General features: G+C 42.3%; 2 protein-coding genes across 2 annotated transcripts in view; both read left to right on the top strand.

Moving 5' to 3' along the window:
* Positions 1–5,786, top strand: part of tmem115 (transmembrane protein 115) — a 10,756-nt gene extending 4,970 nt beyond the window's left edge. The window contains exon 3 of the mRNA XM_008304104.1: positions 2,516–5,786. Coding sequence (XP_008302326.1) covers positions 2,516–2,831 — 316 coding nt within the window. The 3' untranslated portion in view covers positions 2,832–5,786. The remainder of the gene's footprint in view (positions 1–2,515) is intronic.
* Positions 5,787–9,896: 4,110 nt separating this feature from the next.
* Positions 9,897–24,496, top strand: LOC103374076 (transforming protein RhoA-like). Its single transcript, XM_008304105.1, has 5 exons — positions 9,897–10,013; positions 18,307–18,464; positions 20,233–20,353; positions 21,391–21,521; positions 21,950–24,496. The coding sequence occupies exons 2-5, from the start codon at positions 18,309–18,311 to the stop codon at positions 22,121–22,123; spliced, it is 582 nt and encodes a 193-aa protein (XP_008302327.1). The 5' UTR covers positions 9,897–10,013; positions 18,307–18,308; the 3' UTR covers positions 22,124–24,496.
* The last annotated feature ends 1,951 nt before the right edge of the window (positions 24,497–26,447 follow it).

Genomic DNA, 26,447 nt, shown 5'->3' on the forward strand with positions numbered 1-26,447 from the left:
CCTTGCAGCCCACAAACTGTTTTGTAATGCAGAACTGTTGCGTAATATACCTGTAAATATAGATGCTCTTTCCTTTTTTTAACCTTAACAATAAAATTCTAAAAGGAGCAGCGACTAGTTTCGATTTTAGCAAATAATACGTTTAAATTTAAACATTACCACAAAATGTCGTTATTCTTTAACCTCCATTTATGTTGTTGCAGACTGCAGCTCAGAAGACCGTCTCACTACAGAGTCCATTTTAAACCTGCTGTGAAGCTTTTGCTGAATGAACTTAACATAATTTCAGATAATGTCCGATGTTATTAAATCATTCAGTAACGTGTCACGAGACTGTTAAGATGGGTGTGACATAAAACACCCTCATTTAATCATCTAAACAAACCAGAGGAGAGCCACACAAACAGTTGTTTTTGGTTGTATTTGCTCTGAAGACGTTTTTTTTTTTTTTTTGTCAGTGCAGCTCTTTCACATGCTCTCTAACACCTACTTTCAAGCTGTCACCGATCATTTTTCTTCTTCGTCTTTTGTCTGACACATACATCTCCTCGCTGTCACACAGATTCAGTTACAGACACACGTCACCGCTCGCGCACTCAAGCAGTCACGGTCAAGGGTTTACTTTACGTTTTGTTGGGATTTCACAGCGTCTAGTCTGTCAAAAAGACGTCATCTGAAACGCATTAAAGAACATTAAAAGATGGCCCTTTTCATTTCCAGCTTCCATCCCGGTTGTGTTGAATAGTCACACAGCTGTGCATGTTCAGAGAGCGGAAGCTTCTCAGGTCTTGAAAAACGGCTAAAAAAAAGTTTTACGTCATACTAGTCCGACTACGTTTTAATCCTGTAACTGAGCTTTGTTGTATTTCAATCTGCTCATCTTCTGTTTCCATTATGTCGGCGTGACACATCCACACACGGCGTATGAATGAAGCTAAGACCTCTAACAGCTGGTGATGTAGAGGTCTGTGTGAGGTGGCCTGCTCTCATGCTTTAGACAGGGAATATCTCTGAGGAGGGATCTATGAAACTACAGCGCTTCAGCATAAATCTAGTGAAGGCAATATTCTAACCTAGGAGAAGTCATAGCTGTAGGAAGTGTAGTTAAATCAGAGCGCGCACAAGAGTTTAATTATTATGTTATGTGAACTATAACTTCATTTTATATGGCATTTAGTGATAGTTTGCTGCTCGATGACACATCCTATCATTTAAATATGTGATTATTGCATGAAGAAAGCAACTTTTCCACAATGATTTGACTCAGTACACGACCTAGAGACTGGATCTGAACTATAACGTACAAGTATTTACTAAGTCCATTGATAAAGCTGCTATTCACTACTTGTATATAACCTGTTTTATGTAGTTTCCACAAGAAACAACTCACATCAGTTGATTTTAATACACTTCAGGTAGCTGCATCTTGCACAGTTTATAGGGCTCTGCTGAAAATTAGTATCTTTTAAAGTCTTTATTCAAGGGCTACCCCTATAGCACACCTAATTAAGCGGGCGACCCATGAACAGGGGCTATAGTTCCTTGATGCAGCGTTCGTGGGTTCGACTCCCACTCATGACCATTTGCTGCAGGTCTCTCCCCATTCTTCCTCCCCCCTTTCCTGTCTCTCTCTACTGCTCTAAATAAAGGTAAAAGCCCAAAAAAATAAGATTTTTAAAAAAGTCTTGATTTAGGAGAAAGAAAGCATTGACATCAAAGTCACAAATCACGTGTCCGTCATCTAAAACTACTTCACTGGGAAATAACTTTTGTTTACTCTGCATGTGTGCAGACTTTAGGTTCTCGTTTTTTGATGCTATTCAAAGTACATCTACAAGAGAGCCCTTGCTCAAAGCAAATTGTACGGTCTCTGTCTAAAATATTGTAAGTTTCATGACTTTAACGTTTAGGTAAGATGAGTATAGGCTCGGTGGTTAGCATCGTTGCCTCGCATTAGAAGGTCGCCGGTTCGTGTCCCGGTGTGGACACCTGGAATCTTTCTGCGTGGAGTCTCCATGTTCTCCCCGTGCAGTGTGGGTTCTCTCCGGGTTCTCCAGCTTCCTCCCACACAGTCCAAAAACATGCTGAGGTTAACTGGTGATTCTAAATTGTCCGTAGGTGTGAATGTGAGTGTGCTTGGTTGTCTGTCTCTAAGTGTAGCCCTGTGATAGACTGGTGACCTGTCCAGGTGAACCTGCCTTCACCCTGAGTCAGTCCCTAGTGAGGATTAAGCGGTGTATAGATGATGGATGGATGGAGTATTTGTATGTTTTACTTCTTTTAGCCATGTAAATGCTTGTCCTTTGTCTATATAACAGTTCCTCTGGGTTACTGACTACTGTGCATATTCTGAAACAATAATCATGCAGCTTTAATTTTTGGTTGGTTTAAATGTGCTAAATAAGTAAAACTGATACGACTTGACTGATAATATCCAAATCAGCCTCTCCTGCTGCTCAGCTGTACTTCCCTCTGGTATCACTGACACAGACCTCTTTCTTCCTCTTCCTCCCAGACAACTGGCACTGAAAGCCCTGAACGAGCGTCTAAAGCGGGTGGAGGACCAGTCCGCTTGGCCCAGCATGGACGACGAGGAAGACGACGACGAGGACGAAGTCAGGACCGACACGCAGCCGCTGCTCCCGGGCGGGCGCGACCCGTCCTCCTCCTCCTCCTCCACGCCGAGAACAGCCGGGGGTCCCATCGGCGCCTCCCTCTCCTCCACCTCCTCGTCCTCCATGTCGCAGAGCAGCGGAGCGCCGTCCTCAGGCGGAGTCCAGCACCCAGAGTCCAGCATCATCAGCTTCGAGGACGCGCCGTCTCGATCATAGCGAACAGGACGCACATGTACAGACATGCACGCTCTGTTTGGAGTCACTGGCGAGTATACTAGCGTATTCGGTGTCCCTGACTAGTATACGAATATATTCAGTGGCGGCGATCAGGCGTACACTCACACACAACACGCAACATCTTCGAGCAGTTCATACACACGACCGTGCACTCACAAACACTAACGTCATTGTGAAGCCCCAGAGACTGTACAGTGCTTTCAGCCGAGACGTGGGTTGTACAGGCTCAGTGGAGTTGGGCAAACTGAACTCTTAATTCTTCTCTTCCTTCCTGCATACAACCAAAAGTCAGAAAATTCTGTCTTGTCTGGACTTAATCCCAACTTGCAGAGCTCTGTTCACTGCTTCATGTGTCTCTTTCTCCTGCTTTCTGAATAAATAACAACATGGGTGTACAATATTCTTTTTGTAAGCCTTCTTGGGAGCAGCCATGCTTGTTCTTTTTTTATTGCCTGCCACGAGAAAGCGACAGAGACTCGCGCTGAATTCTTGATCCCTGACGGAGGAATGCAGCGCGCCGGCTTGATGAGCGCCGAGAAATGGCTGCAAGTGACTTTAGCTTTTAGTTCACTGGTTCCGAATATGAAACCAGGCGCGTAACGGAGGAGACGCATGGACTCAGCACCGACTGCTGGACCTGAGGAAAGAAGCTGCTGCAGGTCTGTCCTGCTGATGAACTATGATACCAAACTTCATGGTCTGAAGAAGTGCCGGGTGGAAAGAGATTTCCAGACCAGGGCGTCTCTCTGAGAAAGAGAGAAATGGACGATGTACCCGTTTTGTTTTTTACTCCCTAGTTTGTCATGCAGTGGAGGAAAAAAATCTTCTTTTGTTTGGGGTGTGTTGATCACTAAACGGAATCAACAAAACAAAAACTTTCTTTCTGTGGACTAACAGGACATGTCGACGGTGTTCCACTCACACAGATCTGTGGATCTTGTTTTACGATTTGTTTTCATTTTTAGGGTAATTCTGGTCAAAATCCCGAGCGTCATCCCCATACCTTTTTTTTTTTTTTTTTACATTTCCACCTTGTAGGATCTGAACATGTGTGCGAGAATTATGCTAGCAGCAGCTTTCTAGTAGTCTGGGTGCAGATGATGCAGAGTAGCGGTCTGTGCTTGTGTTAGTCATTTATACGATTATAAATGCAGAGAAGTGACCAAGTGCAGGTGAAGGCTTGATGATAGCCTTGCTGGGTATTTACAGACTGTGCAGGTATTGTTAGGATAAAAATATCCAAGTGATTCACGAGTTACGGAGTTTTTCTAGCTTTGCTCTGCTTTCAGACACACAGACAGAGGGGGATCATTTCTAAAATCACAGCCCCGGGCACGTGTGGGGAGTTTTCGAGGGAGCTTGATGGGCAGTTAAATTGTGATAAACAGAACTAAAGGTCAGTAATTCATTTATTTTGCTGACGGCCGTCCCTGTAGGTGTCTCATTCTATTCTATCAAATCAGCGCATTCTCAATTCCCCACCTGTCCTTTCTCATTAAAGTCATTTGCAGCTGATGAATTATTTCAGATGTTGGCGATCGCAGGGATGAAAAACTTCTCCTGAGCTTCTGGTCGCAAGGTTGAAAATGAGATTTAAACTAGTTGAGAAGGTGAACGAGGCACTTCAGTTACTTCAGTCTGTCTGAAAAACAGGTCTGTTAAGTTAGACCACAAATCGCTGCAGGTCTGACAGGCCTCGTGGGTTTCCTGTGTCATTATTTCATAAGACACCTGTAAGATGATGAGCAGCTGCTTTTACACGTGTCTGGAGAAACTCTGGTACACAAAATGACTGCACCTTTACATGTTTAATCCCAAGTTCTAAGGTTCTTTTTGTCATGTGAGGAACAATTTGGCAGTAAAATGTAAATCTTCTGTCTGTCTGGCGATAGTGAGAGGCTGTGAGTTGCCTAAAAAAATCAAAGAAACATCCGACAGAAATATCCAGCATCGAAAATACTGTTTAAATAGAGATTTGTTTTCCAGATTTGGTGTGACAGTTTACAGAAAATCTGAGCTCCTGACAAACCGAATTCACTTCCCCTTGAATGTAAAATGTCTTCTGGAAACAGTCTGGAGATGATCCAAGTTGGTTCACACATGTTCTATTGTAGTTCAGAGGGAGGACATTGTAAGACTGGGCTCGCTGGTGACATGAAACTGCTTCTTCCTCTTATGGAAATGTGTTCTGAATGGGAAGTGATAAGCCATATTAGAATGACGAAACTCTGTGTGTTCTATCCTGTATTTCCTTCTGTCCATTTCACTGTGCTCATGTTTTCTTCACGATGTGTTCATGTCGGTTGATTTTCTTTACGTCAATGAAGGCTGTTTGTTTACATGAATGAATGAGAGATGGTGTCTTTCATACCGGTCCGGTTTTCAGAGTGGAGAAGGCTGAGCTGCAGTTAAATATCTGAAATCTCAAAGTGCTCACCATCAAAAGTTATCACACAACTAATCAGGCAAAGGAAATTTGTACAAAAACATAACTGCAGTTACAGTTTTCTGGTGTCGTTTTCACACCGTTTATGTGCAATTTGAGCGTTTGAGGAGCTCACAATAGAAATCAGCAATGCAGCAAAACACATTGTAACGTGGACGCCTGCAGATCATTGTTGTGCTGAAGTTGTGTAAATTTATGAGTGAGAAGGTGCACAAACTAACCAACACTGTAGTCCAGCCACATCTCCACCTTTGACTTTGTTCTCCTGATCCTCTGTGTTCCTGTTTGTTCTGTCTTTAAACATCCTGTGAGAGACGAGAGTAACGCAGTCTGTATGAATAACGCCCGCCGCTGTAGACAAACTAGAAAAGCTGCAGGTGGGGGATGAAGAATGATGTCAGTGCTGTTTCACAAACGGTGGTTATTAAACTGCAGCGGCCTCAGTCTGCAGGGACTGAACTCTGTCGGCTGGCGTCGCAACATACTCGGTTTGTTTTCTTTTTCTTGCAGCAGAGGCATGCAGACTTCATAAGACAGGTTTCACCCAAACGATGCATTTTCCTTATTTATTTGTCAGAGTGGCTGATAGAGAAGACAAATGACAAAAAAAAAACGTGTGTGTGTGTAGCTGGGATTCATGCAAATCTTCCTTTAAACCTGGTTTTTAATACAACCAGGCATTGAAACGTAAAGTAAAAACTTGTTCATTTGCTGGTTTTAATTGCATTTGTTACGGGATATGGGTACAATTATTACATGATTAAATATTGAGGTACAAATTGATGACTAACTGGAGAAACACTTCGGTTTCAGAAGCTGTAACTCAATTATTAAACTTATTTTCTCCTCTAACCTCCTAATTTTGCAGTACAGGAGTATTTGTGGTGCCAAAGTCAAGACTGTAGCTGCACATCAGCATGAAGTCAAACTCATTGTTAATTGGTTGGACTACCAGCTACCAGTGCATTTAATAAGATTGTCAAACCTTTCAGCCACTTTGCCAAACTGCATATTACCCGAGAAATGTCATAAAAGTGACATTAGAACAACACCAGCCTCCATGACTTGCAGATCAAAGCTGTTTCCTCCAGATGAACCGTTTCTAGACGACACTGCTCCGTTCGTTCTGAGGCGGTCGCTCTTGACGGTTGGTTTTCTTTTTGGTAGTTTTCACTGCTCTTGTTTTCCTTCTCTACTTTGGCTCCGACACACTAATGACAGTCTCTTTCTCTCTCTGTACTGTGGCTGTTTGCACAGACTTTTGTTTTAGTTTTCAAATGCATTTCTTTATCTCTATATGAAAATAAAATTCAAAAAAAAAAAAAAAGAAAGACGATTGTATGAAGTTTCAGTTGTTGTGTTTTTGTGTCTGACTGAATCATCTGAAGAGATAATATGTGCTCCCAGATCCTGCATATTTGTATAGTTAGCACTAGCAATAGTTAGCTAAAATGTAATTTATTTAAAGAGACTTTTGATAAATCTGATAAACTTTTGATAAGGAGCTATAACACATAACACAGACGCCAATTAAATCCGATATTATGATAGAATAAAAGGTAAAAACTGAGTAGAGTGCATAAATGCTCAGTGTTTAAATACTAAATACTGATCAGATTAAATTATATCAACAGATTTGCATTGCTGTTGCATAGTTGTCTCTAGTTTTTTGTTTATTTAAAAGGATCCCAATTAGTTGAGACGTCAACTCGGGTCCAGGCAATAAAATATCAAATCAAGCATTAGAACAAAAAACAACAACAAAAACACAACAAAAATAATAGAAATAATAGTAGAAATACATAGAAAAATACATAGAAGATAATACATAGAAATATATAAAGAATAATACATAGAATAATATATTATAGCATAATACAGTGGTTCTCAAACTGGGGCTTTGGACCCCCATGGAGGTCCCAAGATGATTTCAGGGGGTCGCCAAATCATTGTATAAAAAAAATAATAATAATAAAATAAAGCATACATTTCTCAAATAAATTTGTAGTAGGGCTGTCAAAATTAAAACTGTATACTTCTTCCCACTCCTTTTTTTGAACAAATATTATGATTTGATTATGCGATATTATTCTGCTTTTTCTTGCTGTTTTTAAAATTATTTTCTTTTCCCTTTCATGTGTTCGAAATAAATTCAATTCATTCATTCATTCAAAAGAAAATTAATGTAAAGAGAATAATCTGTGGACTTAACACATTAATTTTTAACACATTAATCCATGAACAACAAAGTTATTACTCATGAGATATTAAGAATTCTAATTCTGGGGTCACGAACACAAACTTATGTTATCTTGGGGGTCGTGGCTCAAAAAGTTTGAGCACCGCTGGTATAATACATAACATAATATACAATAACACATAAAACAATACATAGAAGTCTTCATGAGTGGGATGACGAGCTTTTACAGGATGAATCATTCAGTGGATATAATGAAAATACCGCGATCCACAGGTTCAGTCCTCTTTTAATCTGAAAACATTTATAGTATGACACAAAATGTGTAAATAACAGGATTGCAATAATAGAATATCCTACTGAAGTCAAAGCATGAACTGTCAGTCTCAACGTTTGAGCCAATTCGTCTGAGAAAAGTAAATTTTTAAAAAGTTATTTAAACATCTGCAGTTCTGTGACAACTGGGCGGACTGGAGGACTAACAGCTCCTGAGCAGCTCGTCCAGTCACGCTCCTGCATGACAAATCCTACGGAGGTGAAGTATCGGCAGCAAAATGTAATTAAAGAATTAAAGTAAAAGTACTGGTTTGGTTCCTCTGACTAATACGTTATAAGGTGTAGCATCATTATATTATAATTAGTGAATTATCGGTGTGTCAGCAGCAGGTTCCTGGTGGAGCTGCTGCAGGTGGAGCTGCTTTGACCTACTTTATATCCAGCTTCACATACAGGAGCAGCAGACAAAGATAAACAGGAGACCAACTCAGGCTGTCTTCATAGTTTCAGGGCTTTTTCTTAAGTCTTAGGTTTTTGCTGAACTATTGAATCGTTTGAACATCTATTAAAATGAGAATTTTTTAATGGAAAAATTACTATTCAATGGAGACTATCTATGATTGGAAATGTTGGGATGTCAGAAGCCAGGAAGGTTGGAAAGTAACCCCCAAAACAAGAGCACTTTCAGATATATACAGTTCTTCACAACTGTATTAGACCACCTGTCTGATTTGTTAAGCTATATATATGTGTATGAGGTGCTTTAATGTGCTCTCAGCTCTCCACGTTTTAACATTTTGAACAGGAATGAGAAATTTCGAACTGAATTCACCTTTTTATATCCACACCTGAGCCACTGGACGTCTCTGAGAAGTCCGAAATGAATCAAGCATCAACATTGAACCGCTAAAACTACAATTTCTGTTCAGGAATGCAAGTAAATAACTACAATTTGACATCTAAATTAAGTAAATAATAATGTGCGCTACTATTTTTTCAGGTTTTTTTTTGTAAAACGGTGAATTTAAAGAGTCATGGATAACAATAGTAATTATATTTTAGCATTTTGGTTAAAGAGCTTCCTCATACTGGTGTATTAACCATTATAAAAAAGAAAACACATAACACAAGATAGAAATAAAATCAAATAAATCCACTATACATGAAATAAAACTGAGACTGCTCATAAATACTATAAACTGTTAAAGTGCCCTGTACGTAAAATAGATATTATACTGTACCTGATATAACGAACTATAGCAACTAAAACTGTTAAATAAATGTAGTTAAATAAAACATACATTATTTATCTTTGATATGAAGTCGAGTGGGAGTATAAAACAGCATAAAATGGAAATAGGATGACGTGCAAATACTTTAAAAGTGTACTTAAATGCAGTACTTAGGTAAATTTACTCAGTTACTTTCCACCACTGACCTCAGCTCTACTACAGAATATCAATAATATTTATTAATTACCTATTTACTCTTGCAAAACATATTATTACAACTCGGTGACATATCCCTGATTGCTTTTTTTATTTCCAAACCTCCTTTTCTTGACTGTGTTTGGCTCATAGACTGTACCAGACCTGTGAGCAGTGGCCTACAGTGGCCACCAGGGGGCGCAGTCAGCACACACTTCCTGCTTTACCTCCTGGCTCAGAGGACATTTAGCAAATTATAACTCCAGCAGTGGACTCAATTAACTCAACCCCATCATTTAATTTATATTGGACCACCGCATTTCCCATTTCATGATAACCTGGTAATCATTTGTTTAGCTCGCAGCTAAAATTAGGAAAATTAATAGTTTAGGTGGTATCTTAAATACCAGTGTTGTTACAGCTATAAGGAAACACTCAGGCCAGATTGTGCTTTAAGAGAAACTAATTCAGTTTAATTATAAACGCTGTGAAATGCAGATTAAATCAAACATCTTGTTGGATGTTGGAGGCTTTGAAGCGCCACGTCTGGTGTACAAACTACACATTTCCATACTGGCGCTCAAACGGCGTCGGGCCCGCGCAGGTGTGGCTCTCAGGCTCGTGCCCGCCACCCCTCCCCCCTCCAGCTACAAACTACAAACCCTGGCGGCGCGCTCCCGTCAACTAATTCATTGTATCAGATTGAGACGGGAGGAAGCAGCAGCAGCAGCAGCGAGCGACTCGGCTGGTCGGCGAAGCAACTCTGCTCCGAGAAAACGCTGAAAAAACCCGACTGCTCGGCACATAAACTGAAGGTAAAACTACTTTCCAAAACACCCCGACGGTCGCTAAGTCTTTTATCTTTCGTATTACTCAAGTTTAAAACTAGACAGGGTGATTTTTTTAAAAGTTGTGCGGCGGTTGGAGAGGCCGAGCTATAAAGCGAAGCTAAAAGCTAGCGCGGTTAGCCGACGGTAGCTAAGTTAGCTTTTCTCTCCCCTCCGACCTCAATTTTTTTTTTTTTTAGTGCCTCCTTCCGCAGTTACCGCACAGTTGGGCTGAAGCGATAACTGCTGTTCGCTTCTCGTAGAGACTCCGGTGACCGAAACACGAGCGGTTAAGACTCTACCGAGGGCTGTTGGGAAACTGTGCAAACTTAGCAAAGGCTTATAAACTGAAGCTGAGAGACTGGCCTAGATCGGCGAGCCGTCACCAAACAATGAGGCGCTTTTTCCTGACTTGCCTGCTGGCTGGTCAGGCGGCTTCACAGCGGCTCTTCTTCAGCCTCTACAAGAGAAGCTGCCGGTTAGATTACGATATGTGAACATCGCAAGGAACAAATGAACCAGCTGTGTACTTAATTTAAACACTAAACACGCCTTTTATTCGTGGTTTTGTTGCGTTTTCGGTACATGCCATTTACAATAGGATATACGGTTTCAAGTTTGGGAAGTTTCACAATTTCTAATGGGTCGTTTTCTCGTTAGCAGCTGAGGAGTGTAATGTATATTTTGTGCGGGTCTCGCTCGGTGTTTAGTTTAGTTTGGATGTGGGCCACCCACCCATTCTTCCACTGCGGACACACTAGCCATCTGTTGCCTCTGTGATGACGCCATCTTTCTGGTGACCCACCCAGTGGCTAGCTGCTGGTTTAAAAAAAAAAAGAAGTGTTTGGTTTGACACTGGGAACTCTCACAGCAAAACACACAACTTTTTCTGTGCCTTGGCTACAGAGGATAGCAGATCACACAAAATAGAAATCGGCTTCCTAACCATGACTATAGTAGATGGCCACCAAGGGCTTTGTGGTGCTGCCAAAAGATCTTAAACCTTGTTTTTATGATTTGTGGTTATTGTTGATGTCAGAATCAGCGTCTGGAGTTGGTGTCTTGTTAGGATGTAAGTCCAAACTGGAGCTGTGGCATACTCTTAGGGAGAAATGGCTGAGATGTACATGATCGTCAGGCATTTCTTGTTCATTTGTCTTTGACTCATGTTAAACCGTATTCATGTGATGCAGGAAAAGAGCACTTTTAAGCTGTACAACAATAACCAAAACCATAGATTCAGACATGTAGCACAGCATCAACATATTCCAAACCAGAGTCTGAAAAGGGGCGTGCTATTGCAATAATAAATGCACATTTTTATTTCTGCCACTATACCAAACCTCCGGAGGAGCATTCATGCCATCAGAAGGTACTATAGCTCGTTTTGCAGCGCATGAGGAGGCATGGGAGGGGGCGAGCAGGGTTTTATTGCCAGTTTTACACACTGTCACCCTTGAAGCTGTTAACTAAATTCATATCCTCTCCTCCGCTGCGGTGGAGGGAGATGATAGCGACCGATCAGTGTCCCATTTAAACAGCCAATTAATAAGCCTGGTCAGAAAAATCTCCCACTGGTAAAGCTTCTTACTCGTACGTGTACCGCCGCACAGAACGTGTATGTGGGGAAAGAAAAGCACGAGGCTGAAGACAAAGAGATGCTTACAGTTGGCTAGAAATTGTATGATGCTCAGTGGTAACACTTATGTAAGCTTATTAAGTACAATTAGATTTGCTTGTTGTGTTGAAAATTTTCCATAAGAGGTTTGTGCCAAAGAAAGGCTCAGTTTCTCCTGATCAGAGTGAACATTTTGTAATGATGTTATGGTATTTTAAGTGTTTCTCAGCACTATATTCCTGCTCAATGTAGTCTTAATTGTATATTTAGTTAGGCTAATCAACCGGTTTGGTATTGGTGATGAGGAGATGAGCGTCAAAACATAAATTATGGTGCTAATTAACAAGGATCTGTTGTTTTGAAGCTTTGAAGTTGACATTAATGATTATTCTGGTGGCTTGAATGGATCTTGACGTGAGCTTCTTTCAATGAGAAGATTCAGTGATTCAATTAGCAAAGCGATCAATATGGCTGGATATCGACGTTTTGAGTCCAGAATTGCTTTGAATAATTCTTGATGATTCACTTCCATCAGATAAATGCCAGTGAAGCCTGAACCACTTGTCAGAATTTGTCACAGGAAAAAAAAAAGATGCCCAATAAGTCAGTTAGAGAAACTTTTTGTGAACACATTTTGTGGTTCTAAAAGTGTGGACATCATCATCATCGTGCGTTTTGTAAAAATAAATGCGTATGACTTTAAGCCCGGACAGGGAAAAACCGAAAGTCTTGGTGATGATTCATCGACACGTCAGCCTGTTATTTGCAGACAACTGGCTAGCTAGCTTCTTCTACCATCAGTGTCTACGCTGTTGAATCAACTTCCTCAACTTCATACCTCATAGCCGGAGATAGCGTCTCGTCGACAAACAAACAAGACCTAAAATTAGAGTGTTGAGTCTTTATCCTTTGTCTGCCCCTCACATAGATGCAATCTGTAGATTGGCTGCGAGATAGCCAGTCAGTTAATCAGTCAGACAGACCAGGGAACTAATTACATCACATTTTTTTGGACAGTCGTGGCCAAGGGGAACAAATACACCCAGCTATCATGTACTGTAATTTTCAACTTAGAATAACTGTGCATATTTTCATTATTTATTTTACACATCATGCAGCCCTAAGCGAACTACTTACAAGTAGCCGCTGCATCTACATGACATTTACCCTTTTAAAAACAGCCTCAAGATGTTAAGATTTCATAGTGGATCATTCAGTTATTCCTTTTGATCCAGTTCTTCTGGTCAAATCAGTTAACTCTTCAATTCAAGATCCTTACAGCTGCCATTAACAACATGTAGGTGAGACCTGCACCGACCACACTCGATAAACGAGATATTTTTCTTACTGTATTTGTTGCAATTTGTATGTGCAGCGCAGAGGGGTTAAAATAATTATTCCCTGTTCCCTTCACAGTAATGGAATTATTCAAAATACTGTCGCCCACAGAAACGCTTGTCAGGTGGCAGAAGAAAGGCACCTGCCAAGTTTCTGTCAGAAACTGAAATATTTATCAGCCAGCAGTCAGTTAACCATCCTTAAGCTGCGGCTAATTTTCCGCCGTGAAGATTGCGTGGGGGTATTTCCTGCCAAAAACGCACACACACACGCGCGTTTAGATGTAACTGTGTGGGGTTTTCTAAAGGACAGTGTAATGAATCATCAGGTACACAGCAACCACTTTTAATAACACATTTACAGCTGCGTCATGCAAGGTAAAAATGCCTAATGAATAGGGTTTCGTTAAACACTTGATCGATCAGAGAAAACGGCCACAGAATGGTTTTTGTGTTTGTCGAAAAGCGGTTGTGTGGATATGAGTGGGTTTGACAAGCAGGCGTGCTGTCAGAAATACTGACTATTTGAGTCTGATAGGATGACAGCCTACACGGTTTATCACGCTGGTTATTTAACAGTCCAAAGGAAAGGCTTGATTGAGAGACAAAGCCTTTGAAGTGCTGTCTTTGTTGAAAGATTGTGTGGAGTTTTGAAAAATCTAACCAAAATTAGCGTTTGGGGAAAAGAGCACAACCAGAGAAAATATGAAGGTGTCAAACGTTCCTGTCTGGAAAGTTGGTTGATGAAGAGAATCGCAAAACTGAGGAGACGGTTTTAGCCCTGCCACCAGCCGCCGTCCTCCGCCGCCGCCGATGGTGTTTATCACGGGAGTGTTTCCTGTTGCTCCCTCTGTTAATTTGATCCTGTCGGGGTTATCCACGTCTCTCCTCTTATCCGTTGTTTGTCTGTCTCTTTTAATTTCATCTCATGGTCTCTTGTTGGCTAGCATGCAGATGGGGCGGGGTTCTGCACGTGTGGCCTGTTCCTTATTATCTGACGGGATTATAATTGATCAGGGGAGTGCATCTGATGTGGTTTGTTGTTACTGCGTCCATCAGCACAGCTTGCATAAGCTGCCTCTCCTCTCCCAGGTGCACATGAACATTAAAAAAAAAATAAAAAATGGATGCACCAGGAAAGACAGTTTGGACATCAACCATATATGAGGTTGTCAGGTGTCTGTATTTTGGGGTTACAACACTTCCAAGCGTGTTTAAATTTAGCATGGCCATGAAATCCGTGATGACTGGTCGTTACACCATGCTCGTTCTTTTTTTTATTACCTCCTTTTCATGCCTAGTTTAAAGGTGGCCGCCTCTCTATGGCTTCTCAGAAGTCTGAAGGTCACAGTGTGTTTGTTCACATTGGGCAGGTACTGGACGGGCAGTGTGGCCGTAAGAGGAAATGTCATGCGTCTGAAATCCCCTTTATGGCATTAAGAGAAAGGAAAAGGTTTGGCCTTAGTGGCATTATAACGAGTGAGAGTTTTCATTTTGTTTTTACTTAATGTGCAAGAGAGGGTAGAAAGTGAAGGGTTTTAGCCATTATTCGTACTGTGTTTATGAGTGGAAGCTGAATAACAAAATATTTCCATTTGCCATTACTTCTTTCACATTCCTAAGAATTATTCCCAAACAAAAAAAGTTTAGACTTTATTTGTTCTTTGTTAAGGCTACCTTATTGATAGCTTGTTTATCTGAGCTTGTACGGTTCATCCATAGCTGATGGTTCAGAGAAATATCCAATTTGCTGTTTGTTTAGCTGGAAGTGAGCGTCTGTCGTGTACCAGTCACACAAACATAAACTCTCATCATGACTACCTTTGTACATTGGTTGTGCTGTAACTGTTGTATTGAGGTGCACCAATGCCTTTTGATGAACTTTTTTTTGTCAGTTTCCGTTCATGTTGGTTATTTCTGAACACATTGCTTAAGTGATTGTGAACAGGAACAAATCTATAAATCAGTATTTTGTACATTCGATGCGTTCTTTTATAAAAGGATGATCTTCGTCTTGAAGTCATATTATAAGCAGTCTTTTATTGTTATGTGTGACTCATCGTTGCTTTGTTTTGTCACTGTCTGGTACCGAAACACTGCAGCAGGGAGGGCTGCTCTGCTGGACATCTGACACAAGACAAGTTTCTTGCAGAAAATGTTTGTTTCTAACATTTCAGTCGGAACATTGATGCTCCGAGAGCAAAAATTGTTTGCAACAATCCTTTGGCCACAATAAATGTGGTACGTAGTGTTGGCCATTTCATCATATCTCAGTGTAGAGATTCATGCAGTTTTAAGGGGAGAGTGTATCCCAGGTGGTTGTTTTAAGCTAAAAAATTACAGATGCCCCTATAAAACCTCTTGTGCATGCTGTGGACAGCTGCAACAATTTGCTGATGTACTCTTAACACCTTGCATTCATTAGTAGATGCTGCAATATACGGATGTTACCTAAGTGCCTCTAATTCAGCAGTATGTGCGAGTGAAGCAGCTGTGTACTGAGAAGCCTCTAGTCCCTGCTCAGTTACTGCAGCACACACAACTCAAGGCGTTTATAATGAAAGATTTACTTCATTTTAAACAAATTTTACTTACCTGACACGCACACAGACGGACCTGCTAAATGTCTGATGGCCATGTTTAGTCGCACTTTGCTTTCATTCAGCTTAAGGCGCTCTGCAGAACCACAAACCCCTGTGCCTTAGCCCTTCTGTGGTTGGGAAAACCCTGCTCCAGCGATGGTGTCGATGAATTTTCCTGCTACACATTCCCTCGACACAAGAGTCGAGACACAATATTGTTGGTAGTTAATGGGCATTTTCCTGTTATGGCGCCGTTATCCACATCGTGCTCTTCCTTGTTGTGTTTTGTCTTGATTGTGTGCGATGTGTTTTCCTGCAAGGAAAAGGTTTACATACTAACATGGAAATGTGTTGTCTACTGCTCAGATTGATACCTAGAAACTACTATTACCAGTATCAAGACTTCTATTGACTGCGAAGCACAGCTAGTAGCTTCAATAGCTTGCTGACAGACACCAAGGAGGCATTTGCTAAGTGGAGGGCACGTACCCGTTTTACCCACTGGTCGAATGCTTCTGCCATTGACCACGCTCCCTCCTCTAGGCTACAGCTGCCCCCGTTTTTTGTATTTTGCTTTTTCCTCGAGCCATAGAGGGAATGGTCTGATCTTTTTTGACACTGCTGTCCTACTTAGAGTATTCATCTACCATTTATAGGATGCTCGCAGCACCTCACAGGGCTCTGGTGCTTCTCAGAGTCAGAAACTAATGGGACTCGAGCCAAAAAAGAAACAGACTGAAATCTGTTTTAAGTGACAAAGAGTATTAATGTGCATTTGTCTGTATTTTAATTGACCTGGTGAGTTAATGGGCAAGCAGATGTGTTCTGTGGGGATGGCCATGTGTGCTGCGCTTTAAGGAAACGCTTTTTTTTTTTTTATCAGAAAGGTGCAGAATATGCTGCCAGAAAATGTAGGCAGCATGTAGTTCAAAGTGTCTGAAAATGCCAGTCACGTACAAATAGCTGCATGGACAAAATATAACATCTCAAGAGGAAGGAAGACAAACAGTTTGTGGCGAAAGACGGTGTTCGTCTACAGTTTTTGGCTTAAGAAAGATGGAACACATTTCAGTAGTGCAGTCATTTTTTTTTCTTTTTACAGGCTCTCCAAAACAACCTTGACACCCCAAAATTAAAAAATCAAAGGGGCCAAAGTGATACAGGGAATTTCTGTGTTACAACTCAAGAGACCAAAGCCTTGTCTCAGCTGATGGATTTAGAGATAACGGCAGATGTGCGTGGAGTTTGCCCTCCACCTGCCTCGCTGTGATGGAGATAGCAGGGCAGAGCGGCATGATTGACACCGCTGCACCCTCTCAAACCAGGGAAAGAAATTAACCATTCAGGGATGTGATTTATTACCCCCCTGCTAAGTGAAGACCCGTTGTCCTTGTGCGGTTAGTAAGCACACAAAACGTGTCCTGTGCGGGTGTGAAAGTCACGTCTCTGCAGCAGTGCCACCGTGACAAATGAGGTGATGTGAATTGTTCCTGTACGTCCACACCCAGCACGCAGCTTCTGAGCATGTATGAAGGGAAATAGCTTTTTTCCTGTTGCAGTGTTTCGATCAAACTCCTAATTCTGACTGTTTGTACACCAGTAAATAATAAATAATTCCAACGGCTGTGGGGTGTGTTCTGTAAAAAACAAATCCGCAGCATTTTCACTTAGTTCCTGAATATGAAATTCTGCTGAATGCTGTTTCCCAATACGTTTGATCCAAGCTGCTCTGAGCCAACAGCACAAGACTGAGTGTCACACAGTCGCACCAACTTCCCTTAACTTGGTTGGGCAAGCTTGTTCTTACACCTACACTGATCGCTCTTGCGGTCATAAATTACTGGAACCTAAGCTAAAATTTACTTCCTGGAAGCTCGTATCTTGTGGCGCTGCGCTGTGCTCTTAGACGCCTTTATGTCGGCGCCTGTTTGCGTACGTGTAAAGGCAAAACTGGACCCTGACCGACCCTTTTTTGGGACAATCTTAAAACTGTACCCTTTACCAATTGTGATCTTCTTATCCTGGTGTTGGCAAACCAAACATAAAACTGTGCACACACCTGTACAAGTCTCCTGAAGTCTTTGCAATGTCAAGTTTTGACAGATTTCTCATTGACAAGGGTTAAAATATGCAGTTTTTAAAAAATAAATAAAGCTAGCTGTACTTCTTGTGCCTGTCATTCAGCTTTTGACTTGCAGGAAGCATCCGTGACTTGTTTTGCACATAACGTCCACGGCCTTTTTGTCGAACAAAACCTCCAAATATGAGGAGAATTCTGCAATATTAAATAAGCCTGAAGGTTCGAAAGCCATCCTTATTTCAAAGAAAAGCATTAATCACAGATATGAAAACCATTACATTTCTGTCTCTGAGATTTTTTTTTTTCAGACTTCATTAATCATCTCAAAACCCCCTGAAGGTCTCTGAACCTCAGGTTGAGAGGCTGCTTTGCCAGCTATGTATGTGTTGCATGGTGCACCTGCACTATGCAGCACTACATACCACAAATGTCACACATCACTTTCATATTTGTTTTTGTCTTGATGCTGCAAATGGACTCTTAGCCACGTCACACATATTGTATTTGTGCACAGGATAGTTTGTGTCCTCCTTTCTCCTCCTCCTCCTCGTCGTTGCATTCATGGACGGCTTGGGGCAGTCAGATGCTCTAATGATTATACTTCATGTCAGGATTTTCTCGTGGCGCCGTGATCATAACCTTTGTTTCCTCTCTCTTCCACCAGGGATGGCAGCCATCCGTAAGAAGCTGGTGATAGTGGGGGATGGAGCTTGTGGGAAGACATGTCTCCTGATCGTCTTCAGCAAGGACCAGTTCCCCGAGGTCTACGTCCCCACCGTGTTCGAGAACTACGTCGCCGACATTGAGGTTGATAGCAAACAGGTGAGACGGCTGACGAACGCTAACAGTCTTTACAGTTTAAGGTCATGTCGGAGGGCTGTTATCCCACCTGGATGAGTGACTGTTGGTTAGCAAATACCACTCACTGACTCAAAGCTGAATATTTTAAATAAATAAAACGCGATCCAATCTGCTTGTTCCCTAAATGTCACAGCACATCCCGGCCTCCTTTAGTCTCTGCGGTGGTGTTTGCGCTGGTATCAGGGCTAATTTTGTTCTCCGGGTGCTTAATCATGCTCAGCGCTTTAATTCTACCTTCAGGGCCAAGTGAGCAAGTGTTGATAAAACTGTACTGTTCCGTTTTCACATCTCCCCATCACGTTGCAGCAGTCATCTGCTCGGTCTGGTCTCTTTCTACAGACTTGCCTCTGCTGAGCTTAGTCACAGCGCTTCTCAAAGTGTTCTGAAGTATTGCGCTAGATGTGTTTTATATAAAATAAATCATACGGCGTTCAGTCGATTTGTGGCTATACTTAGAAGCAGATCGAGTTAAAGTTGTGATTTCTAGGCCCTCGATGCTCTCTATGTGTGCTTCTTTTTTTTGGGTAACTGTGACACTCAGCCTCCTTCATCAGTCACAAACCCACAAGTCCTGACCTCATTCTGGGTTAATGGGATTCTGGGACGTCGACTCTTTTTTAATTTTTTTTTATTGGCTCGATGCTTTCTAACCCCCTGTGCTGCTGCTCAGGAGGACTTCTAAAGTGTCACACTTTCCTAAATGTCTTGATCCAGTTTCCTTGCCTTATTTAGCCTGGTGGCGCGTTCACAGATGATTTCATATGTCACAGTCATGCAGCGTATTGTCTCAGAGATTAATGGCCACGCTCTTCAGTCGGCATATATGAGTAAATACAACTTGTACAGGATTTTTTTCTTCTTCTTTCAGTCGCACATTTGACGCGTGCAATAAATGAGTCACCTGTCATTCCCGCTATCAGCTGAAACTGTTGGCAGCTTATGTAATTGTTCACCTCTGCACTGACACGTCTTTGTGTTTGTGAGATGATTTCAGGATCAGATCTTAACAAGGTTGAGGTTCAGTTGTCCGAACTGTTTGATGGCAGCTGACTGACGCCATCTTCCTAACAAGCTAGGATGTTATTTTTATATGATGGGACAGAATTTCCTCCTGGGACATCAGTAAATGTATAAAATAAAACAAATAAACCTGCTAAGTTGGGATTTAAATACAGAAAATTTGACTTTACAGGGAGTAGAAAAAGTCAGGTTTTTGATTCCTTACCACAGTGCTGCTCAAAGAGAGCTTGGATTTATTGGGTTCTTTGTGTAAAATTTGTAAGATCTTCACCTTATTATGTGAAATGCTGCGAGATGATACATGTTGTGAATTGGTGCTATATAAAAAAAAAAAAAAGCTGAATTGAATCCAGACTTGCTGAGCAGTTTGATTTAAATTGAAAAACACTAATGAGTGAAAAATGGCCGGCTACAGCAAAAAAAAAAAAAAGCCCAGAAGCTGCTTGAAGCTCACAGTATTAATAATCCAGGACCACTGTAGGGTAGCAACAATATATTAGCATATTCTACCTACAAATCCACATGTTTAAGTCTTCTGTGTCCCAGTTTTTTGCTTGTGTTCAGAAGTAGTTCCGCCCTTGATCTTGTTTGTTTGCTGGCCTCGACAACTAAGTCGTGTTGATTAGACTTAACATGGTGTGATAACTTCTTTCTTGTTCCTCTTTCCTCAAACCCCTTTCCCTCCGTCCCTCTGTTCTCCTAACGTCAGGTGGAGTTGGCTCTCTGGGACACGGCGGGTCAGGAGGACTACGACAGGCTGAGGCCTCTCTCCTATCCAGACACTGACGTCATCCTCATGTGCTTCTCCATAGACAGCCCCGACAGCTTGGGTGAGGGCAAACCACACACTCATGCATGACAACACGTCTCGGTCTTTCCTATGCGCCCTCCCCCCCCCACACCACCACCACCTCTTTCTTTCCGTTTTTCATGTGAAGTTATTTGTGGGGTCTGTAGATGGTGTGAGAGTTGATGCCACTTGCAGGGGGAACTGCTCACTCACACTGAAACACGTCATTTGTCATGCAGCGGCATGCGGTCGCGCTGTACAACAACTTCACGCCTGTTCTCCCGTAATGATTATGAACGGCACTTCTCTCATCATATGGAGACGGCTTTACATAAAGTACGGCCATAAAAGCGGCAGAACATTAAACTGCCACACATGAATTAAGTAAAATCAAATGAGAGCTAATTGTAGTAAAACATAAGCTCGTTGTGCTGCAGAGAGTCATTCATAGCTGCTTTATGTGACCGTTCTTCATGCGTTTCTGTTCAGAGCTGCGTTTTTTGCTGACAAAGATTTTTTTTAGCACTTGATGCCGACTGAAGATAAGGAAGCTCTTCTCCCCTCAGAAGCAGAGTTACAGTAAATTTACATAGAACTGTTAAACGAATCAGACTGCTGCCGTCCTCTGATTGGACAAAATTAAACATGAGCTCAACTGCAGTGACATTGAATAGATTATTTTTTTTGGCAGAGGTTCCTTTTTGTGGTTTTTCAGTTGTAATGTGACGAAATGGAATCAACTTTTCCTGTGAATTTGTGGCATTATTTACTGAAGAATTCTTGTTTTTTTTCCAAACACTGAAACATACAGTCACTAAAAGTAAAGATCGTTCCATTACCAGAAGATCTGAAGGAGATTTGTGTGTCACATGTAGCACTTAAAAATATGTGAATAGTGGTTAAAGAGTGGTGGATGCCATCGCTACAGGTTGGGAAAAGTTTAAATATATTAAAGACTCACTTCCCCTATATCAAATTGGACTTTAAGTTGAATTTTAGCCTGACAGCTACACACACAAATAAATGAAGATTATGTCCAAGGAATATTGATTGAATTTGGTCTTTTCTCCATCACAGAAAACATTCCAGAGAAGTGGACCCCAGAGGTGAAACACTTCTGTCCAAACGTTCCCATCATCCTGGTAGGAAACAAGAAAGACCTGCGCAACGATGAGCACACACGCCGAGAGCTGGCCAAGATGAAACAGGTACCTCCTCCTTTTATTTATGTCAAATTGTTTAGCACGTGTTTCGTTACGATATGATACTGTAAGCCTTTATTAGTCCCACAATGGGGAAAGCTGCTTTATTACAGCAGCAAGAGGATAGTGCAAACATAAAAATAAACCCAAAATTACAGATAAATACTCATTTCATATTTGGATATTCAGCTTGTCTCAATTTTTGGATGTGGAAATATCAATATTACATATCACTGGTTTAGTGTAGATTCTTTCATGAGTAGAAATACTGATACAGAAGTACTAGTACTGCACAGATTTGTCTGTTAGTTAAACAATACTTAAATGTACAAAATATTCATATTGCACAACTTGGGGTGTTCTGCTCTATTAGTTCTTTCATGTACTGGTAACGTGTTCCTCATCCAAACTCCTGTGTTTTTTCCCTCCTATAGGAGCCGGTGAAGTCAGAGGAAGGCCGGGAGATGGCCGGACGGATCGCGGCGTTCGGCTACATGGAGTGCTCCGCCAAGACCAAGGACGGCGTGCGGGAGGTGTTCGAGATGGCCACCAGGGCGGCGCTGCAGGCCCGCCGCGGAAAGAAGAGCAATAAATGTGTACTGCTGTAAAATGGCCGACACATTTGGACTGTTTTCACCCCGGGGTCGCGACACCCAGGGGGATAGGGCTCGGGAGGGATTACTAAGACGGGAGAGGGAGGGCGGGAGGGGACGAAAAGAGTGCAGTAAATGACTACCGCTGTAAACTGGCTGTTTGTTGGACTGAATTCAACCCTGGGACTCGGGCTTGGGAAGCTTTTGATGGCGAGGGGGGCAGGGCGGGGCGGGTTAGCGGCCGGACGGGGAAGGAGGGAGCGCAGTACTACCGCTGTAAAGCATCGGGTTCTGGGTTCACCATCAGGGTGGGAATCTTACACCAGCCGCCAGCCCAAACGCTGGTACATTTAGTCTGTTCAACAAGCCACTTACACTGATAACGATCATTAGGAGATCCTGGTCCTTTGTAAAAAAAAAAAGAAAATCTAGCTGATAAGGTTGAGTTCTGGGGTTTTCCAGTGACTGTGTTCAGTACGGACAAGAAAAAAAAAAAAGTTTAGTTTCCTGCCTGGATGACTTGACAGACGCATGGGGCAAACAGACAGCACAGTAAACCAGTACCACTGTAACCGGCCACCAGTGGACTATTTATCCCCAGGTTCTGGCCTGGAATTAGGGCTAGGGTGGAGTTGGACAGGCGAAGGGATGGGAAAGCGCAGCACATGAGAAAACATCCACCAACCCAACGCTTTGCACTTTCATCCAAAAGCAGACGAACCACCAGTGAACTCCTCAAAATGGTGCTTTGAACAGACGCGAGGTTTCGTAGCCTTTTGCTTTAGTTGTCATCCGGCGGGCTAAACGAGTGGTCAGGTGCTCGGGCCCTATGCGTTGTATTATCAGACAGGTGCGCTCACATGTCCAGCTCGGTGCCGTTCAGTCCCTCCTGTGGGTAATCCTGAGCTTACGGACCGACACATGGAGCTCTGAGGTAATCTGTTGCCGTCAGCTGATGTGGAGTGCTTCATTAATGTGCAGTTTGGAGTTAAACTGTCCTGGTTTTAGGTTAAGTTTGATTCAGATGGCGGACGGTAGATCCTCAGTGGCCGAGCTGGACGCGTGAGCCGCTTCGTCTATTACCTTTGGACTGAATCAGTGGAAGTGGCAGGCGAATTCGGTAGCTTCCTGCCCTGCTAGGCAAAAAACCCCAAAACAAACCGCCGCGGCTCGACTCCCATCCCTCCCTGGTCCACATAGCCGACTGCTGGTGCTCATCTTCCCCCTGGTTTCAGAGCAGGACGAAGAACAAGGAGGAGAGAGTGTTTGTTTACACGCACACCACGGATCTCCTTACCTGGGACTATGAATATTATGTGTGTGTGTAGGCATGTATAAAGGTCAAATGTACCAAAAAGTAGTTGAGGTAAAAGGTGCCTGGGATATTCCATCATCTACACGTTTGCCTTTTCCCGGTGGCTGCTACAAACTTTTAACACGTGACCTTTTTAATCCTGTGTGTGAAAATGCCAGATTTGTCAGGATGGATTTTGTACAGAAGCCTGCAGGTGATCTACGCCGCCGCCGACGCAGTGACGATTAACTACCTGCTGCTCGTCGTGGGGTGTTTTTAGGGTGTTTTCTAAAAGTATATATGTAAAAAAAAATGGCACACGTGTCCAGTCAGTAATCGGGATTTATCAGCCACCAGCCTCTTCCTGACACATCTGCGTATTTTCCCTCTGGGATTCGGACTCTCTTGATTTTTTTTTTTACCCTCCTGTTCTTCCTCCTGGTCTGCAGGGAGGAGCCTGTTCCAGAAACCAGTCTTGTGTTGTTGTTTTTATACATTATTTCCAGCTTTTTTTTTCTTTTTTTTTTTTTTTTAAAGAAGAAAATGTCATAAACATGTCGTCTATCAGTATTTAAAAACAAAAATAGGAGGTGGAAGACTAGGGAATTCTGTGTTGTTGCTTTAGTTTTTCCTGCTTTTGTGCTTTACCTGAGATCTTTTTTCTGATGATTGTAAGGACCCCATCAATCATCCCCTGCCAAATGCTGTCGTTGGGCAGTCAGGAGAAAGGCTGGCCTCTCGGCTGCCCGTCTAGAGCATCACTAGGACCACGAGTGCTGGCTTTTCTTTCTTTTTTCTTTTTTTTTTCTGTTTGTTTGTTTTGGCTGAAAAGACAAAAAAAAAAAAGGAAGAAAGTCTCCTTTTATGTACAAATCATTTTTATTTCTAGTTTTTATTATTGTATTTTTAAAAAATCCTAATTTCAGAAGCAACGATGTAAAACAAAGGAACAGGAAAAAAGAAAAAAAAGCTGTATGCAAAGTCTGTAAATATGAAATGTGGGTTTGTTCATACTAGACTATACACACGCACATGACTGGAAACTGTATTTGTAAACTAGCTTTGGTTTGTGTAATAAATTACTTTCTATAACACCCAGCTTCTATTCATTGCGGTCGGTCTGGAGGCCTGAGAGGAGCTCTTAAGTCAAATCGATGAGCATGTATTATGAATGGAGCTCTTTTGTTTTATGTGCTGGTGGGTTTGTGTCTCCAGGTTACAAGGAGCTCGTTAAACTGAAGAAATTAAACGGTACGAGTTTGAAATTAGCTTCCAGACTTGATTATCGCTTATATTCGGGATGCTCAAGCTGGATTTAGCTCCATACGTTGGAAGTTAAAGCTCTTGCCTGCTGCACTCTGTAAATCTAAACTGTCCTCCCACGTAGATAAATGCTGCAGTCTTCTGTTTACTTTCTAGTTTGACAATTATTCTTTTCACCCCCATCTTCAACCCCCACAAACCCCCGTTTTCTGAGCTCCTAACATCCGCAGCTGACTTTCAAAATGACAAAAAAATGTCTTCCAAGTTTCATTACGACATAAATGAAACTGGTCATTACGGCTGGTAGAAAAAGCAGAAACCAACAACCAGTGTTCCAGCAGCAGCTTCACACTGAGGCCTGGTGCCGCAGAGTGCGTGGGATGCTGAGGTGAGGCAGTTTTCATCCTGTGTGGGATGATGCTGGATGTTGTGGAGTTGAGTAATCGAGAAGCTGTGGAGAGTCGGGGAGCTGCTCTGTGCCCAACAATGCACAGCGTAGTTGTGTAAGGCAGCACGGAGGAGTGGAAGCCCAGGAATAAAACGGATCGACTGCACGGGCAGGACGCTGGCTCACATGGAGCGTACACCCACTTTTGCATAACTTTTCCCGTATGGAAACATGCAGTTTATATTTAGCGTTTAATGCAGCACATACTGAACCCTTAGGTGTCCGGACAGACTAATAAAAAAGGAAATTTTAAGGCTCTGATCTTGACTCAATACTACACAGACCTCATCATTTGCTGGATTACCAGAGCAACAAATGAGCTGAAAACACAACAATCTAACAGAAATGAGGCAAAACAGCCAATCTGACCGGTATCCACAGAAGTAAATCAGTAATTACCTCAAATTAAAATCAAACAAGAACAGAAAGCTTCACCTCCTTCATCGCTGCTCGTCTTTGTTCTTATAAAACACGTAGTTGAGAAGCTGCATTACTTTGCCCAGAGGCACCTTTGGCAGCTCGTACGAGAGCACAGTGTGGTATAGTTGGAGGAGGGAAAAGGATGAAGGATAAAAAAAAAGGTATAGAAAATGGAAGGATGGATAGTGGGAGGAGGTCTCCAACAATGGATTTCAAGAGGTGTAGTGGGCGGATGTGAGAGGAAACGAGCCAAGCTGTGCTTCTCTGACTGAAATAGACTCCCTGTGAAGGCCGACCTTCTTCAGGAAGAGGTCACTTTTTACCTTTACTGTTAAAAAATAATAATAATAAAATGACTGGTTGATGAGCTCTTCCTCCATTTAGGCCATTTTAACTAAATGCTAGCACTTTTAAATATATTTTGTGGGCTTTTGCCTTTATTTTAGAGCAGTGGAGAGAGTCAGGAAAGTAGGGAGAAGAATGTGGAGAGATCTGCAGCAAAGGGTTGGGAGTCAAACCCACGACCGCTCGATGGGAAACTATAGCCTCTATTTATGGGTCAACTAGGTGAGCTATGGGGCACCCAAATGCTCGCACTTGTGTCAGGTTTGGAAAGGAACTATTGCACTCTGGCTCCAGCTGTCATAAACTGTTGCACTCTGACGACATTATAGAGAAGTTAGTTGACACTACGATGTGTACCAGTGATAGACACAAAGTTCAACACAACGCCCAGCGTGCTCACTCCTCTGTACAGGTTTCCTGAGGTGTGCTTGTCTGTGGCCTCTCGTTAGCTCTTTCTGTGCCCAGGCAGGGACCGGTATCTGGCCTTCAAAGACCTTGAGTCCCCAACGTAAGCGACGCACTCTCAGCAGCCTGCTTCGATATAGTCCGAGTCCACAGGATTTGTCGCT

The sequence above is a fragment of the Stegastes partitus genome, unplaced genomic scaffold, assembly GCF_000690725.1.
Source record: "Stegastes partitus isolate 25-593 unplaced genomic scaffold, Stegastes_partitus-1.0.2 Scaffold2135, whole genome shotgun sequence".
NCBI lineage: Eukaryota > Metazoa > Chordata > Actinopteri > Pomacentridae > Stegastes > Stegastes partitus.